The sequence below is a fragment of the Vidua chalybeata genome, chromosome Z (genome assembly GCF_026979565.1).
Source record: "Vidua chalybeata isolate OUT-0048 chromosome Z, bVidCha1 merged haplotype, whole genome shotgun sequence".
NCBI lineage: Eukaryota > Metazoa > Chordata > Aves > Passeriformes > Viduidae > Vidua > Vidua chalybeata.
This window is the reverse complement of record NC_071570.1, coordinates 276,463-291,721: the sequence shown is the minus strand read 5'-3', so window position 1 is coordinate 291,721 and position 15,259 is coordinate 276,463. Positions and strand designations below refer to the sequence as shown.

Here is a 15,259-nt window from a genome sequence, read left to right as displayed (position 1 = left end):
GCATGTACAAGTGGGGGAATGTTTTAGGTCTCTTTGATTACAAAAATAATTGTAAATATTAAACAGAGCATGGTGATCTTATTTATTTTTTATTCTTAGTATGGTGCTATCAAGGTACCTCTGCAGTTCAAGAGATAAGAAATACTCTTGTTCTCATCAAAAAGAATCTCCATTAGGTGCGTTTTTCCCAAAGAGCCAGTGCAGTTGGTCTCTGACTGATGGGAACGTCACCTGGAGGTTGGTCAGCCAGTGACAGCTCTGATGCTCTCGTGGATCTGCACGCAGAGGCACTTGGGCTTGTGTTGAGAACTGCAGTTTTAGTAGCCCCCCACCGGTTTTACTGCAGATGTGTCAGTGCTGTGTTTTCCTAAACACTGCTCAGCCCTCGAGTGCCCAGCTGGACCGGTGGGGAGGAATTACATTGTAGTGTCAGACATGATGTGTGTCTGCTTTTTTAAGGAGATTTTGTTTCTAGTTCACAATCATGAAGGATGTGTCTCGGGAAAAGACACAACTAATTCAAACGTTAGCAGCAGCGAGGAAGATTGAAACAGTTTGTTTTTTTTTTTTTCAGAAATACCATAAAATTTTAAGTAAATGAATTTTTAAGACTTTGAGCTCTCATCCATAGTATTTGATTTTGGATATATTTCTTAATGCCTTATTTTTTTCAATAATTCATAAGTTTCTTCATGTTGACATTTCTCCTTTAGGAAAATGGATGGGCCCTTTTTTTTTAGAATACAGGAAGTAGAGAAATGGGATATACCACTCTGTGGTAAAACAGAAGTAGATAATTGTTTGCTACCTGTAATTACTGAATTTTCTGAATAAGCATAATGTTTTAAGACACCCTAACTTGGAGACATCTTCCTGTTTTTTTTCCTTGCAGCAAAGAGAACCTTCTTCACGACTGAGGTCCTGCAGTGTGACAGACACAGTCGCTGAACAGTCCCAGTTATCCCTGGTAAGCCAGAGCTCCTTCCTTTTTGGGTGGACATTCTCGCATTCTGAATAACACCTTGCCTTGGGTCAGCTCTAGTCAGGCACGGATCACTGCCCAAGGTGGGCGTCTGATTGCCCCAAACCAAATTCATGGGAGCTAAAAAATGAGGACATTCCTGAGACAGGAAAATGTTTGGAGACAGAGCAAGGCAACCTCTCCTCAGTCATTTACCATGGAAATTTAGGTTACTGCACTCCTATGTGCAGTCAGTGGAGAAACTCCTCCAAGGGGTGTTCCCAGCTGGGGGAGGAGAGGGCAGGAGAGCCAGCTTTACCTGGAACTGGAGTAGCCACAGGACTCTGATAGCAGATGTATTTCTGTGGCCCATAAGTTGATTTTACTTGCAACATACAAATCTGTCTAAAATCCCAAAGGACTGATGTTTTGCCTGGTTGTAGTGAAAAGGAGGCAACTTCTGCAGGTTTATATAAGGAAATTGTTCAAACAGGAAAAGATACAAAGATGTTTTGTAAACAAAGCTTCTCCTGTCAGAACCATGCACACTGTGCTCCAGCTGACAGAAAGTGGTGCCATTCCCACAGCCCATGTGCAAGGGTTGCAGAATTGGCAGGTTTGTGCTCTCTGCCACCTCTCAGCAGTAGGTACAGAGACCACTTAAAATAGGAGTGTGTAAGGTGTGCTTTTGAATAAAACTGGTCAGATTGCAAAAGAATCTTTCAATAGATTATACTTTTCTTCCAAGATTTTTTTCTTAATTTTTTAAAAGTTATAAATATGTCCCATGTGAATCTGCAAATAGAAAACGTGTGCATACCAAGAAGTTTGTTACCAAAGTTGCTGTCTCTGTGTTGCTTGTTCTCTCTGCTGCTCTTGGGTGAACATTTCCAGAAACCACAGAGGTTTTCTCTTGGCTGGATTTTCCCCGTGCTGTAGCAGTTATTAAGTGTAGCTGAGGCATGTTTCTGGCTCTGGGGGTGGGTCCCAGTGCAGCCTCTGTGCCTGACTGCAGGGGGAACAAGGCTCTGCTGCTCTGCTGCTTTCGTGCTGTGTTTAGCACTGCTGGAGCCAGGGGCCGGGTGTGGGCTGGCAGCTGGGGCTGGGAAGAGAGAGGCCTTTCTCATGCTTCTTGAGGGACACTCATTTCCTGAGCACACGTTCAAATCAGCAGCACTGAGAGCATTGCTCTAAACAGCATCGCACCTGATCTTAACCACATTTCATCCTTCCTGAGCTAATGGTCATTTCTCTTCTGGCAACTGAGTACACGTTCTTCTAAATCCAGTGCTCCTCTGGGATTCTGGCTTGGTTACCAGTGGCTGATGGCTTTCAGATTTGCTATTACCCACCTAACTGCTCTCTCTTGGTGAAAGTGTCTGATGCCTTGCTCCTAAAGATGTGACAGTAACCTGTGATCTTCTTCAGTAAATATGTGTAACATTAATTGTCATTTAACAGCAGAATGGTCCCTCTAGGAGAGCTCGTTCTTCAACTGTCACAGGGGGAGAGGAGCCAACGGTAATAAAACTCTTTATCAAGCACTATCTCTAAATAAAACGGGGGGACATTTAGGTCTTGTACAATGAGCAACTTTTTTTTAAAAAAATGTGTTGAATGAAATACAGCTATTGAATGAAAACTTAGATATTTTTGTCCCAAATTTTCTCAACATTTCTCAAAACACTGCAATTGTACTCAAATACTGGCATGGTTTAGGGACATGGATGTTACGTTGAATTATGACAAAGCTGTGCACTAAGGAAATGCCACGGGCTCCTGAAGAATGAAAGCTACAACAGCTAATTCTTTTAAAAGGAAGCAGCAGTGATTAGAGACATCAAATCATTGTACATGTAGCTGTGTTTGCATCTTGTATCTTCTTGTCTTCCCTTACTCTCCATTAGACTAATTAATTTTAATTCTTAAAGTTGATCTTAATTTGAGAGCCTTGGGGCTACAGTGATATAGCACAGAGCTCTTAATGGTCTTACTGAATGCCAGTTTCATTTTCCAGCAGTTCCTCAGCAGTCCAAGACTGTAGTTTGATCGTCCCATAAAATTCTTGATATACTTTGCTGAAAGTGTAATACAAGGAAAGTGGGTTTAATCTATATTGAACTTTAATCTAATTATGTTAGATTATGTTGAATATATATGTTGAACCTTTAACCTAATTAACTGCCAGTCTGAATCATTTGACAGAAATAATTTACAGTAACTATCATAAATGGCTTTTATGAATTTATGCCCTCCTAGAGAATTTGTTTCAGAGAAAGAAATTGAATTTATACTTGCTATAAATTGTTACTTGCATCTGGGAAATAAATAAATCTTACTTCTGGTGTTGATGCATCGTTCTGTAATACTATCAGTATTCACTAGTTTTTAATTTTAGAACCAGAGGAGCACATTTGTAAATAGTAAAGTCTAAATAAAATGCCTGACTCATTAGTAGTTAATTAATTGTGCTAGGTGAACTTGCACAGCAGTGGTACTCCCTTGGTAGAGCATCTCGTCTTGATTAGACTTTTTAGAGCAAAAAATGAGTAGTTTGTATAATGATGGGTGTATATATACACTCAGTGTAGCCATACCAAGATGTTTTACCTCACCATACTGCAGTAGCTAATCCCCCCTTGTCTTTGTTCAGCATTTACACCCAGAGTCCCAGATCTGTAGAAGAACTGGGACTTGGGAGGTATTGGGATCTATGGAGGAATTGGGACTTACACAAGATTCATGGTCTAAATCCTTTGTCTTCAAAGGCTGCATTCTCTTGGGTCTTTGGGCACCTGAGGCTTGCAGACGAAACCTTTCAGCAGTAAAAGTCTCTAGTCACCTTGGTTTTGCCTTCAGAATCCCTACAAGCCCCCTCCTTGGAGCAGGACCCACGGGCTCAGGCCCAGAAGCAGTGTCCTTCTCCCCATCTCTGAGTTGTAACTGAAACACTGTGGAGTGTTTGCAGCCCTTCCTGACCCCAGACTGATGGATTGACAGCCACTGGCACAGCCTGGGCAAGGTGTTCTCCTCACTGCCTGCCAGCTCTGTGAACCGACATAGGGAAAATAGCCCTTGGCTCTTCAGGAGAGAAAGAAATGAGTCTGAGAGTTTGCACTTGGATTCTTATCTGTTTCCCTCTATTTTCTGTTCCCTATTGGAGTATGTCAGCTTCCTGACCCATCCGGTAGCTTTTCTCCTTTCCTTTCTTGATTATCCCTGCAGCTCTGCAGTTCCTTGTGTCAACTGTGCTCTCCTCTTAAACAGTGCCTGCACTGCCTATGGCAGTTGCTCTGGGAAAGATCTGGCAGAGATAAGGCAAGAACAAGAATTAAGTTCATTATCTTGCTGAAGTAAGGAATATAGAGAGGAGGAAGAGAATGTGTCCTGGATTTCAGCAGGAGCCTTCAGAGGCCTTTACTGTTTCATGGCAAAACCCCAGAGCTTGTAGTGCATCAGCCTCTGAATTAGGCAGGTCCTTCATCCCACTTGGTTCCAGTTCATAGCTCATGTGTATGAACTCGTGCTTGGGTATTTTGGGGACAGGAAAGACAAGAGAGAACATCAGCCACACACAGGGACACAGTGCCTGTGGGCAACAGGATGTGACTCTTCCCTTACCTGTATCCTTCTCTTAGAACAGGGTCTGACTTGTGGAGCTTTTACTAAAAGTTTTTGTCATGCTGAAGTTGAGGCTCCAGTTTGAGGATATCTGGTGTCGTTGGGACACAGGAGCCCTGAGTGCAGCAAAATGGTTAAAATTAACTTTATAAACCCACAGTAGTTTCTGGCAACTGATTCAAGACACCCTGGGGTAAAGAAGAGAGCAGGCCTTGAGAGATCTTGACTGTATGGTTATTTAACTCTTACTTATCCATGCTGATAAAAGGAAGAAACCTCAGCCTTTTAAGGAAAACTCACTAAAACATAGAGTTCATTTTTCTCATTATGTGTAACAAAATAGAATGTTTGAGGGCATATAAACTTGTCTGTTTGCTGAATCTGTGTCAAACTGACCCAAAAGATCTGTTGGGAGAAAAGAATTATTTGATTCAAAGGCACATGATAAAGAGCTTGAATTAAATTAAATCAGAAACTGGGTTTTCCCATGTGGTTGTTGTGACTAAGAATTAAGAAGAGTCTAAGTTAACAAGTTGACTTTTTTTTACAAACAACAGAGTTTAAAATGTTTTTTAAGCTATTATAAAATAAGAATTCAATGATTTCTTGCCTGAGCAGCCTTCTGTGGCTTACGTGCACACCACGCCGGGCTTACCTTCGGGCTGGGAGGAGCGCAAGGACGCCAAGGGCCGCACCTACTACGTCAACCACAACAACCGGACCACAACGTGGACACGGCCCATCATGCAGGTACTGTGCTGCATCCTGGCAGCCAGCGCTTGGCTTGGCTCAGGGTCATTCCAGCTTCCAGAAATCTGAAATTTAAAGGAAATACCCTAATCATTGTCATGACAATACAGATGAATCATAAAAAGCTGCAATAATTTTGGATGGTTTTGGTTACTTCTTTTAATTATATTAAGGCACAGGTTAAGGTGATCACTGCAAGGGAAGGAGGATGCAGAAGATGCAGAGATGCAGAAGAGCTCTTAAAAGGAGTCAAATGTGTTCTTTGGATTAAATGTGAAAGTTGGCTCAAGCCATTAATAGAACCGTAGGTTCTTGGCCCTTCCAGTGGAATTACATTAAATCCCCTTTATGGCCTTTAAGGAAGTCTGGTTAAGAAGAGCAGTAATGATGATAACAATGTCATTGGTTTTATCATGTCCTAAGCGTGGGCAGTGTTTGTGACATTTGTGACCTGGCTTTGCTCTGGCACAGCTCGCCGAGGACGGGATGGTGGGGCCGGGCACGAGCAGCAGCAACCACCTGAGCGAGCCGCAGATCCGGCGGCCCCGCAGCCTCAGCTCCCCCACTGTCACCCTGTCAGCGCCGCTCGAGGTGAGCCCCTCCCACTGCTCCTCTCTCCTTGTCCTTCAGATGGGCTACATTTCTTTTAAGTCTCTTTCCAAGTGATTCCAAACGCTGTGGACTGATGTTCACTGTGACGTGGCTAAAGAGTAGCTGAAGCGGCTCCCTACGCAATCAAAGCCTGTGCGTGTTTGACTTCTGACAGTGTGGTTCAAACTCTACTCGTGGCTGTGCTGAAGAGAGCCAGTTCTTCAGATTTCCTCTTCATGCTTAAGAGTTTGAAGAGCTGTGGCTCACACAGCCTTGCACTTAAAGGCTTTCTTGTAAATGAGATATATTGCCCCTGAAGCACAAAACACTGCTTTTGTCTTTTCCTTGGTAAAATGAAATATGGACACATCCAGGGTAGGTGCAGGGGAAGGTACAATCAAGTGTAAATACTGGGGACATTGTCATTGTGCAGAGGAAGGCACAGAACACCGTGTCCTTTACAGCAAAAGACTGGGCATGTTAGAAGGCACAGGTAGAGCTAATTAAATTCTAGTAAATCAGTCCTAGCGTTTAATTCTAGCATTAATTAGATCGGGAATGAAAAGCTATTTGCTGTGAAGCCAGGTTGGGTTGGTTTTGCAGCCCCGAGTGCCGTGTGCGCAATGGTGCTGTTTCCTGCTCCGCAGGGCATGAAGGACTCTCCGGTGCGCAGGGCGGTGAAGGACACCCTGTCCAACCCTCAGTCCCCACAGCCATCCCCCTACAACTCCCCCAAGCCCCAGCACAAGGGGGCCCAGAGCTTCCTGCCCCCGGGCTGGGAGATGCGCATCGCCCCGAACGGCCGCCCCTTCTTCATCGACCACAACACCAAGACCACCACCTGGGTAAGGGCGCTCCAGCCGAGGCGCCGGGGGCCACGCTCCCACCTCTGTCTTCCTGCCTGCATGTCCCTGTGTCAGCATGGCACTTGTCTTTGTGTTTTTAAGAGCCAAAAATGTCCGTGTGGATGTAAAAACCCTTGTGGAGTGCAGGCATCCTAAGAACAGGCCTGTGGTTTTTGAAGCATATCCCTGGACATAGCACACATTTAATGGAGTCAGGTCTTACATCACCCTAACTCACTCAGCACTGGAAAATTCACTGCACTGTAGAAATCCTAATAAGGCATGTTTTGTTTATTCTCAAAAAATAAAAGAATAAAAAACTGTAAACTAACAGAAGTCTGTAACTGAAGTCTGTAACAGACTTCCAGATAAGTCTGTGCTTGACTTTGTAGATCTACCTTGATCTGTTGGATTTACAGTTGCATATCTGTGTTCCAGGAGGATCCACGGCTGAAGTTTCCAGTGCATTTGAGAGCCAAAGCATCTCTGAACCCCAATGACTTGGGCCCTCTTCCTGTAAGTGATGCTGTGCCTGTGTTCTAACCTACACCTCCTGCCCCAGGGCTCTGCTCTGTTCTGGGCACAGGCTGCTGCAGCCCTTCTTGGAGGCTCTGGAGCCCTGCTGTGCCCTGGGGCTTGCTCAGGCCCTCCAGAGCCAGCCCAGGAGTCTCTAACTCTTGGCCTTTTCCTTTGCTACTGAACCTGTTGTGTTTTGCACACACTTAGCTGGGCTGTGTCTGACTGTGCTTTTAGATAATCATAATCACTGCTTAGGAAAAACAGAGCAGGTTGTGCCAAGCAAGCTCTATCAGTGCACCAGCATATTCTAGCATTTAGAAATTGGAATAAACTTTGATTTTTCAATGAAACCTCCATATTTTGCAGAGCAAATCATCAATTTAATGTCAGAAGTTTTGTCATACTTGTAGTCAAAGTACAATGGGATTTACAGACATGTCAAATGCAGAGTTTTGCTTTGTTTTTAAAATACTCCCAGCCCTTAAAGGTGGAGAGTAATGTGTGGAAGCTGACACGTTCCTGGTCACAGCAGCAGGAATGCTCTTTGGCTTTAGGAAACAGTTGTCCAGGTACATGGGGCGTGTGTTAACCGTGGAGGCACTGAAGGCCCAATTACAGTTTGTTCTGTTAACTGCAAGGGGCAAAACATGCAGTGAAACCAGGGCAGCCTGACCTGTCACTAGCAACAGATTGTTAGTAACAGGATTTCACCTCAGTTAAACCTCCTGGTTTGGAGCGAGGTTGGGATGACTACAGAATTTAACACGAGTTTCTCCAACTGGACTGAAGTGAAATAATTTCTCCTCTGTAATTTCTGGCAGCCCAGGCTGGCCAGCATTGCCTGTCCCTGCATCCTGCCGTCCGCTCTCCTTTCTGCACTGCAGGCGCTTGGGACATGAGAAAAGGGAACGGATGAAAAGGGAAGCACTGAGGACTAGGTTAGGACATTCTTGTCCCACTGTACAGGGAGCCTGGGTTACACATTTCCAGTAAATAAGCCACATGGCTTTCAGAAGTAGGAGCAGAAACTTTCAAACTAAGCACGATGGATTATCTGTTCTCTGTGATTGTTTGCTCACAGCAGGAAATGGGTGGGAATCCTGAGGCAAGAGGTTTCCACTATAAAAAATATTCCCTGCACAGCATGCAGTCACCTATATAAGTTTTAGGTCTGAGTCTGCCTGGATTTGTCGCCTTGCCATTATGCATCTCCAGTCACTTGGGGTTTCCTACCTCATAAGCACCTTTGAGACAAGTCCAGTAGGTATGAGCAATGCACTGCTTCAGGCTGTGTGAGACTGTTACTATTTCACTTACTCTCTCTTTTCTTTGTTTTTATTTCCCATTTCCAGCCTGGCTGGGAGGAAAGAATACACCTGGATGGAAGAACATTTTATATAGACCATAGTAAGTAAGCACTCAGGTACTAGAGCAAATAGACGAAGGGAGGTACTAAGTATTGAAGTGAAAGCTTTGTGATTTTACTCTTCATTTAGGAAGCCAGGTGTTGATATGTGGAGACATTGATACCAGAGACTTAGTGCCCTCCTACGGTACTGTACATTCACTGGAAGCTTGCTTTAATTGGCTCATCAAGCTTTGTCCCTCTCTGACTTGTGAAGCATTAACATTTCCTCTCTGTGGTTTATTTTGTTCTTGTTGATATTTTGGAGTTGTTGTTGTTGTTGTTGATGATCCCATGGCTTATTTGCACTTAATAAATTAAAATATACACTAGGAATAGAAAATAAGATGAGAAAAGATCCTGTAGCCACAGCTCCACATATAGGCAGTGGAGCAATTAGCACTGAGAAGTACTTTCCTCTGCTTTCAGGTCTGTGGCAGTGCTGATTCTGATCTTATTTCCTATTTAGAGCATGTGAAACTGCACCAGCCCATTAATATTCTCCAGTTCTGTTAGTGGAGTTTTAGTGTAAGTGATGTTTCATTGTAGATTTGTCTTCCTAGAGCATCTCAGAACTGCTGTGTGAGTTTTGTTGGTGTTTGGAAACAAAGCAGCCCACAAAGGCTGGGCTGGGTCTTCTTATAATAAGACATTTCTTCACAGCCATAGCTAACTCTCATAACCATCAGAGGAGGGTGCACAGAGAGTTAAAACCTAAATTTACCCATGTTTGACAGAATTAGGTTTGTCCCTCAGTATCACTGACTCCCACGCTCATCCATAGAGATGACAATATTACATCATTATTAAAATACTGCCTTTAAAGTAATACCAATTCTGAAATGGTATAAATCCTTTTAACTAAACATTAGAAATAATACACTTGTCAAGCACCTGATGAACCTCTTCCAAACTTTGGTACAGAGTTATTATCCTTTATCCCTTCTGTAATTATTTTTCCCAACAGAGATCTGGAAATATAACTATGGCAAATGATTCTAAACTGCTGCCACTAAGGAGTCACAGGATAAAGCTGTCCCATTTAAAACACCTGTGTATCTGCTGAGCCTCCCAATCTCTCTTAAAACTCTTTAATTTTTCAGTCTCCTAAAGCTATTTGAGCATGTGTTAGTCTCTAAAATGGAATGTTAAAAGTCATACATTAATTAGATTTCCTCAAAGAATTTGTAACTATTGGGAAGCAAAATTTATGTGCATCTGAATTCTCCCTCTAGTCTCTTTTGATCTGAGTGGATTTAGCTTCTTACATAGCATTTTTCACAGAAGTTTAGGGAAGCTTTTGGTAATGCTGCCTGCTTCCAGCAGATGTCCCTTTGGTCCCAAACTGGTGCCTGAGCACTGCTCTGGTGGCTGGGCTGGGGGGCCTGGAGGGCCAGGGGCTGTGCCACTGCCAGGACACAAAACCAGCAGGACAAGTCTGACAGAGTCAGCTGCTGGTCGTGTCCTGCTTCCCTGCCGCGTTTTGTAACTCTGCTGCATAGTTCTCCAGCGCTGTTTGTCCTATTTTTGAAATGTTTTTCTCATCCCTGGGAGAAACTGCCAAAGTCCCCTGCAGCCGGCACAGCCCCTGTGCTGTACACAGGGACCAGGAGCACTGAGTACTGATGCACACAGCAGTGTTACTGGTACCAGAGGCTGTGTGTGACAGGGAACCCATTTGCCTGGCTCTCTGGGCCCTCAGCTACCCCAGGCACCTTACCTTCCATGGACACACTGGTGTTCCCTGTTCCCTGCACACTGCTGCCATTCCTGAGAGCCTCCCAGGCATGTGCTATCTACCTGTTGGAAGGGATCAGAAGGGAAAACAACCATTCTGCAACCATTTTCTGAACCAGTGATTCATGGACGGGGGGGGAAGGATACATTGAATGGGTTCTCCTCCACCTGCACGTGGTGATATTCACAACATGCATCAGTGATTTACACAAGGAATTTGGAGGAAGCACTCCTTAGTTCAGCAGGAAGCAGCAGGGCAGGAGAGGGGAGAGAGGCTCACTGGAATGGGATGGGAAGTCAGAGTGAGTCTGGCAAAAGGCCACTGCAGTGTGCAGGAAGAGACTGTGTAAAGAGAATTGCAGTGTTACTCAGAATGGGAGCAATTAGCAGAATTTGGGTTGAAAAGGGCATGAAAAATACTATCACCTGGTCATGAGCTATCTCACCCTGTGATGTATTGACAGGAGTGCCTAAATCCAACCTGGAGTAACCCTTCCGATGCCATCAGCACTGGGAATGTCTGGCTGTGAGAGTTCTGTATCTGGCAGGGGGTCCCAAACTTCAGGGAAATAGTGGCCCCCTTGGAAAGGCAGGGGGAAGAGGGAATCCTCAAAGGCCTGAGAGCCTGGTTTATGACAGAATTGTATTGGTGGGAAGACTCAAATTTTTGACATTTTTGAAAATGTTGAGACTTTTGAAAATGTTCTTCAAAAGAAATGAGTTTGTTATCCATGTCCACTTGGGATAAGACAGAGAATCCTGAGCTACGGTTCCAAGTGAAGTGGCTCATGCCAGACCCCTGTAGCCCTGGAACACCATTTATAATATGTAGTCCCTGTAAGACTCTGAAAAGAAAGTTAGACTGAGATTGATTGGTGTCATTGCACACTCTGAAGTACAGAGAGCAAAGAGCTGACACACTATCAGTCATTTATGTTACCTCTGATTCCACAGAAAACTGGCACTGTGATTTGTGGCCGCTGGTGTCAAGAAGGTGACCAGAGAGCTCTGTAGAAGGGAATTCCAGTGTAGGGGTTGAAAACTGAAAGGGTTGGGCTGGGTTTCCACCTTGGCAGCAGCTCTGCTCCATGCATCTCTGGGGTCTCTGGAGCTCAGGCTGGCAGCCCTCCAGCATTCCTGTAAGTGATAAATAGCTTTAATGTGTGAAGGGAAAAAAATAGTATTTTTCTATTAAATTAACTAATAGATCAAATGTCTTGAAATGTGCTTGCAATCATTTAGAATTTTCTCCAGTTAACATTTGCTGAATGACACCTTTCAGATCCCAGTCCTTCTTAAACCAGCTTGGGATGCAAACTTATAGGGCTTTTCCAGTTCTAGAAACATGGAAAATGCAATCTTGATTCCTGATGCCCAGTTCCTAACCCAGAGAAGTGTCTGTAACAAAACAGAGGGATGGCAGGCCAAGGGTGAACAACACCTTGCCATTGCAGGTGGCAACTGGGACGGGGTTTGGAGCATTGTCTTATTGTTGCAACACCATTGTTTTGTTGTGATTCTGTTGTGTTCAGAATCTTGGGAGGAGCAGCTGTCTGGAGGCAGGGAAGGGGAGTCCCACCATGGTCCTGTAGAACCTTTGCTGTCATCCTCCCGGTGCTCTTCAAAGCTGTAGATGGAAAGAACTGGGCTGTGTTGTGCCACTGCCAGCATCTCCATTGGTCGTAACTGGGTGATTTTCTTGCACCAAAACAGGACAGTTCTGCCTTCCTTTACCTTCTCATTAAGGTCTAGGAAAAATGTTATTCCCTCCAAATTTAGAAGTATGATACTTCAGCCATCTATGCAAAATTTCATATGCCATAATGCAAAAACAGTAACCTAGGGTGTCATTGCCAAAAGTTCTGGGTTCCTTTACCTGTCGGGCCATGTATCTCCACTCCCAGCCCATGTTCAAATGAACATGTTCACTCACTCCTGCAGATGTTGCCATCAAAGCAGTGCAAATTCCCTGGGTTCTGGGGTAGTTCTGTGTTTTTGAGTGAATGTTTTCAACTAAACAGTGTGTTGGAGCTGGGGAGGGTAGGGAGACACAAGCCTTTACTAACCCTGACGGACCTGAGCAGTGCTAGGGAGAAAAAATACAACAGAAGTTCACAGTGTGGTACCAGAGAAGTCATGGGATCATCTCTTTTGTTATTTGCAGATAATAAAATTACCCAGTGGGAAGACCCCAGGCTGCAGAACCCTGCCATCACGGGCCCAGTAAGTACTGCTGTGGGATCTTCCATGAAATGCCCTGACTCGGGTACAGCTGGAACAGCAGCAGGCCCTGCCTGCTCCCCAGATCAGGGGTGGGCAGCCAGGGAAGCAGGAGCTCTGCTGGTCTACATCCTAAGTCAGAAAAAGCTGAGTATGTCACAGCAAGTTCTGGGCAGTCTCCCAGGGTTGGTTATTGGAGAAGTGCTCCTATTTACCCATTACCTGGGTCATCACTGACAGTAGGATTTTACTGAGCTGACACACCGTTCTGTTTATTTTGGGATCTCTAGACAATGAAAAGCTCTTTACACTTGGGAGGAGAGAGGTGGGCCTATGTAGATTCAAAGTGTGAAAAAGAAAGACAAAAAAATGGGTCTGTCAGTTTAAGAGACATAAAGCTTCCGGCAGATAAACAGAGGTTTCAGAATATCAACCTTAGAAAAAAAATAAACACAGCATTTTACTTCAGTATCAAATTTTAAAAACATCAGAGTGATTCTTTCACTTTTTCTGCTGGGTTATGCCAGTTTATGCTATTTTATGGCATTCTGAGTGATCAGACTTCCATTCCCAAGATGTTTCCTGGTGCCAAGAGTACCTTTTTATTCTGCATAAGTCCTTGGGACCTTTAGGAGTTTCAGGACACAGCAGATGAGCCTGCTGCACGGTTAAATTCCAACTGCTTAGTAATGATATCAATAATAGTCACTTTTTGACCATAGTTGCTTTTGGAGGGATTTACTCATTTATCAGGCATTTAACACTGGAGATCCTCACACACAGTACTGTGCAAATTGCTAATAGGCCTTCCCCCAGAAATGGTGAGCATAAATGAGAGAGACTATTTGAGAAAGTTTGTTTGAAGGAAATGAAATTACCATGGTCTCCTTGAGCGACTGACAGTGGTTTGTTTGTTGGTTTTAAGGGAAAGCTGGAGCTAATCCATTTCACAGAAGCACTAAGGATTCATCTGAATGCTTTCAATAATATTTCTGGTGCCGTGACAAACAGAATTACTTAAATTGCATTTCAGGTAGTGTTTAAATAAAGGAAACATGTAGAAAGATTCTTTAATGGCTGTAGAAAAGTCATATTATCATCAGTAAAATGATCAGAGTAAAGTGATGTCATTTTGTGGGATTTTAAAATCTCTCCTGGCTGCTGTCCCTCATGGGTGGGTTCAGGGGAGCCCATAGCACAATGTGTGGGTAGCAGGGCTGTCCATCCTTTTAAGTGCTGTGGGGTATCAAACTGCTGAGTAGCAGGAATGACGTGTCCTCCCGCTGCTCCCAACAGGCAGTGCCGTACTCCAGGGAGTTCAAGCAGAAATACGACTATTTCCGCAAGAAGTTAAAGAAACCTGTGAGTAGAACCAGCTCGGGGGCTGCAGGACGCACCTGCCAGGTTACTCCATTGTGCTGCTCATGAAGGGCTCAAGTAGGAACCAAAAACATGAAGCAAAGTTTGAATTTGATGGGTTTCTCAACAAAAAGCTTTTCTAAGTCTTTAAGACTCACATTTTTCTAGATAAATGCAAATGCCCTTAAAATAGAGCACAGTCGATCTTTCTCCTTTTTTGTTTTGTTTGTTTGATACTTTTCTTGTCATTTTCATCAAATATTTACCATAGAAGTCTGCAGCACTGTTCTGGAACTAGCCCAGTTCCCCCCATGCTCTCAGCCTGTGGACTTAGAGAGCACTGGGAAATAAAAACATGGGGAACTGGAACACCAGGTGTCTGGTCTGTCACTGAGCTGTTCTCAGCCAGTAATTTGCCCAAAGACTTACTTCTTGAGACTAACAAGGATAATCTAATCTTCTTTCATACAGGCTGACATACCCAACAGATTTGAGATGAAATTACACAGAAATAACATCTTTGAGGAGTCCTACAGAAGAATCATGTCTGTGAAGAGACCTGATGTACTAAAAGCCAGGCTCTGGATTGAATTTGAGTCAGAAAAAGGACTTGACTATGGAGGTGTGGCCAGAGAATGGTTTTTTCTCTTGTCCAAGGAGATGTTTAACCCTTACTATGGTCTCTTTGAATACTCAGCAACGTAAGTGTCCATTAAATATTTGTATTCTCAAGGGATATACATCACATTTTGCATAAGAGGCAAAGTTGCTTTGGGCAGAAGTAGCTCCTCCTTCCCAAGGTGCCCTGGGCAGCCCCACTGCCCTGTTCCTGCTGCCCTTCAGAGAGCCTCTGGAATTCTCCTTGAGAACCCAGAAAACATTTCCATTGCTCAGACAATATCCAGGGCAGCAAAACTGCAGTTTTTGAGGCCAGTAATGATGAAGGGACCAATGTCACAGAAAAGCCTCTTTCTTCTGCTGCCCAGAGTTCCAGCGCTGCTGTAGAGCAAGCTGGGAACACAGCTGCTCATTCACACGGCAGGAGTTCCCCAGCACTGGCCTCCCAGAACTGTAAAGTGGGGGCGCTACCCAGCTTTAAAATCTTGGAGCAATCCACTAGTGCACAGGAGAGAGGGCTCCTGCTCACAGTGGGTTTGGTTTGCTGCTGTGTCAGCCCTCCAGCTCTCAGTGGCTCCGTGGTGGGACAGACTGGAAAGGACTTGGGCACAGCCCCACAGCGCTGTTGAAGGG

At 44.3% G+C, this 15,259-nt stretch overlaps 1 protein-coding gene across 13 annotated transcripts in view; it reads left to right on the top strand.

The window, feature by feature from the left end:
- Window positions 1-15,259, top strand: part of NEDD4L (NEDD4 like E3 ubiquitin protein ligase) — an 88,630-nt gene that overhangs the window by 65,531 nt on the left and 7,840 nt on the right. For 7 of the 13 annotated variants that reach the window (XR_008428780.1, XM_053932783.1, XM_053932790.1 and 4 more), the window contains 11 exons: window positions 893-967; window positions 2,423-2,482; window positions 5,201-5,332; window positions 5,804-5,923; window positions 6,571-6,768; window positions 7,207-7,284; window positions 8,640-8,694; window positions 8,784-8,840; window positions 12,594-12,652; window positions 13,946-14,011; window positions 14,480-14,709. Coding sequence is in view for 12 of the 13 variants with exons in the window: in XM_053932783.1 (XP_053788758.1) it covers window positions 893-967; window positions 2,423-2,482; window positions 5,201-5,332; window positions 5,804-5,923; window positions 6,571-6,768; window positions 7,207-7,284; window positions 8,640-8,694; window positions 8,784-8,840; window positions 12,594-12,652; window positions 13,946-14,011; window positions 14,480-14,709 (1,130 nt within the window). In the remaining variant the exon portion in view is untranslated. The remainder of the gene's footprint in view (window positions 1-892; window positions 968-2,422; window positions 2,483-5,200; window positions 5,333-5,803; window positions 5,924-6,570; window positions 6,769-7,206; window positions 7,285-8,639; window positions 8,695-8,783; window positions 8,841-12,593; window positions 12,653-13,945; window positions 14,012-14,479; window positions 14,710-15,259) is intronic. The other 6 variants (XM_053932784.1, XM_053932780.1, XM_053932786.1 and 3 more) reach the window with 4 other exon arrangements.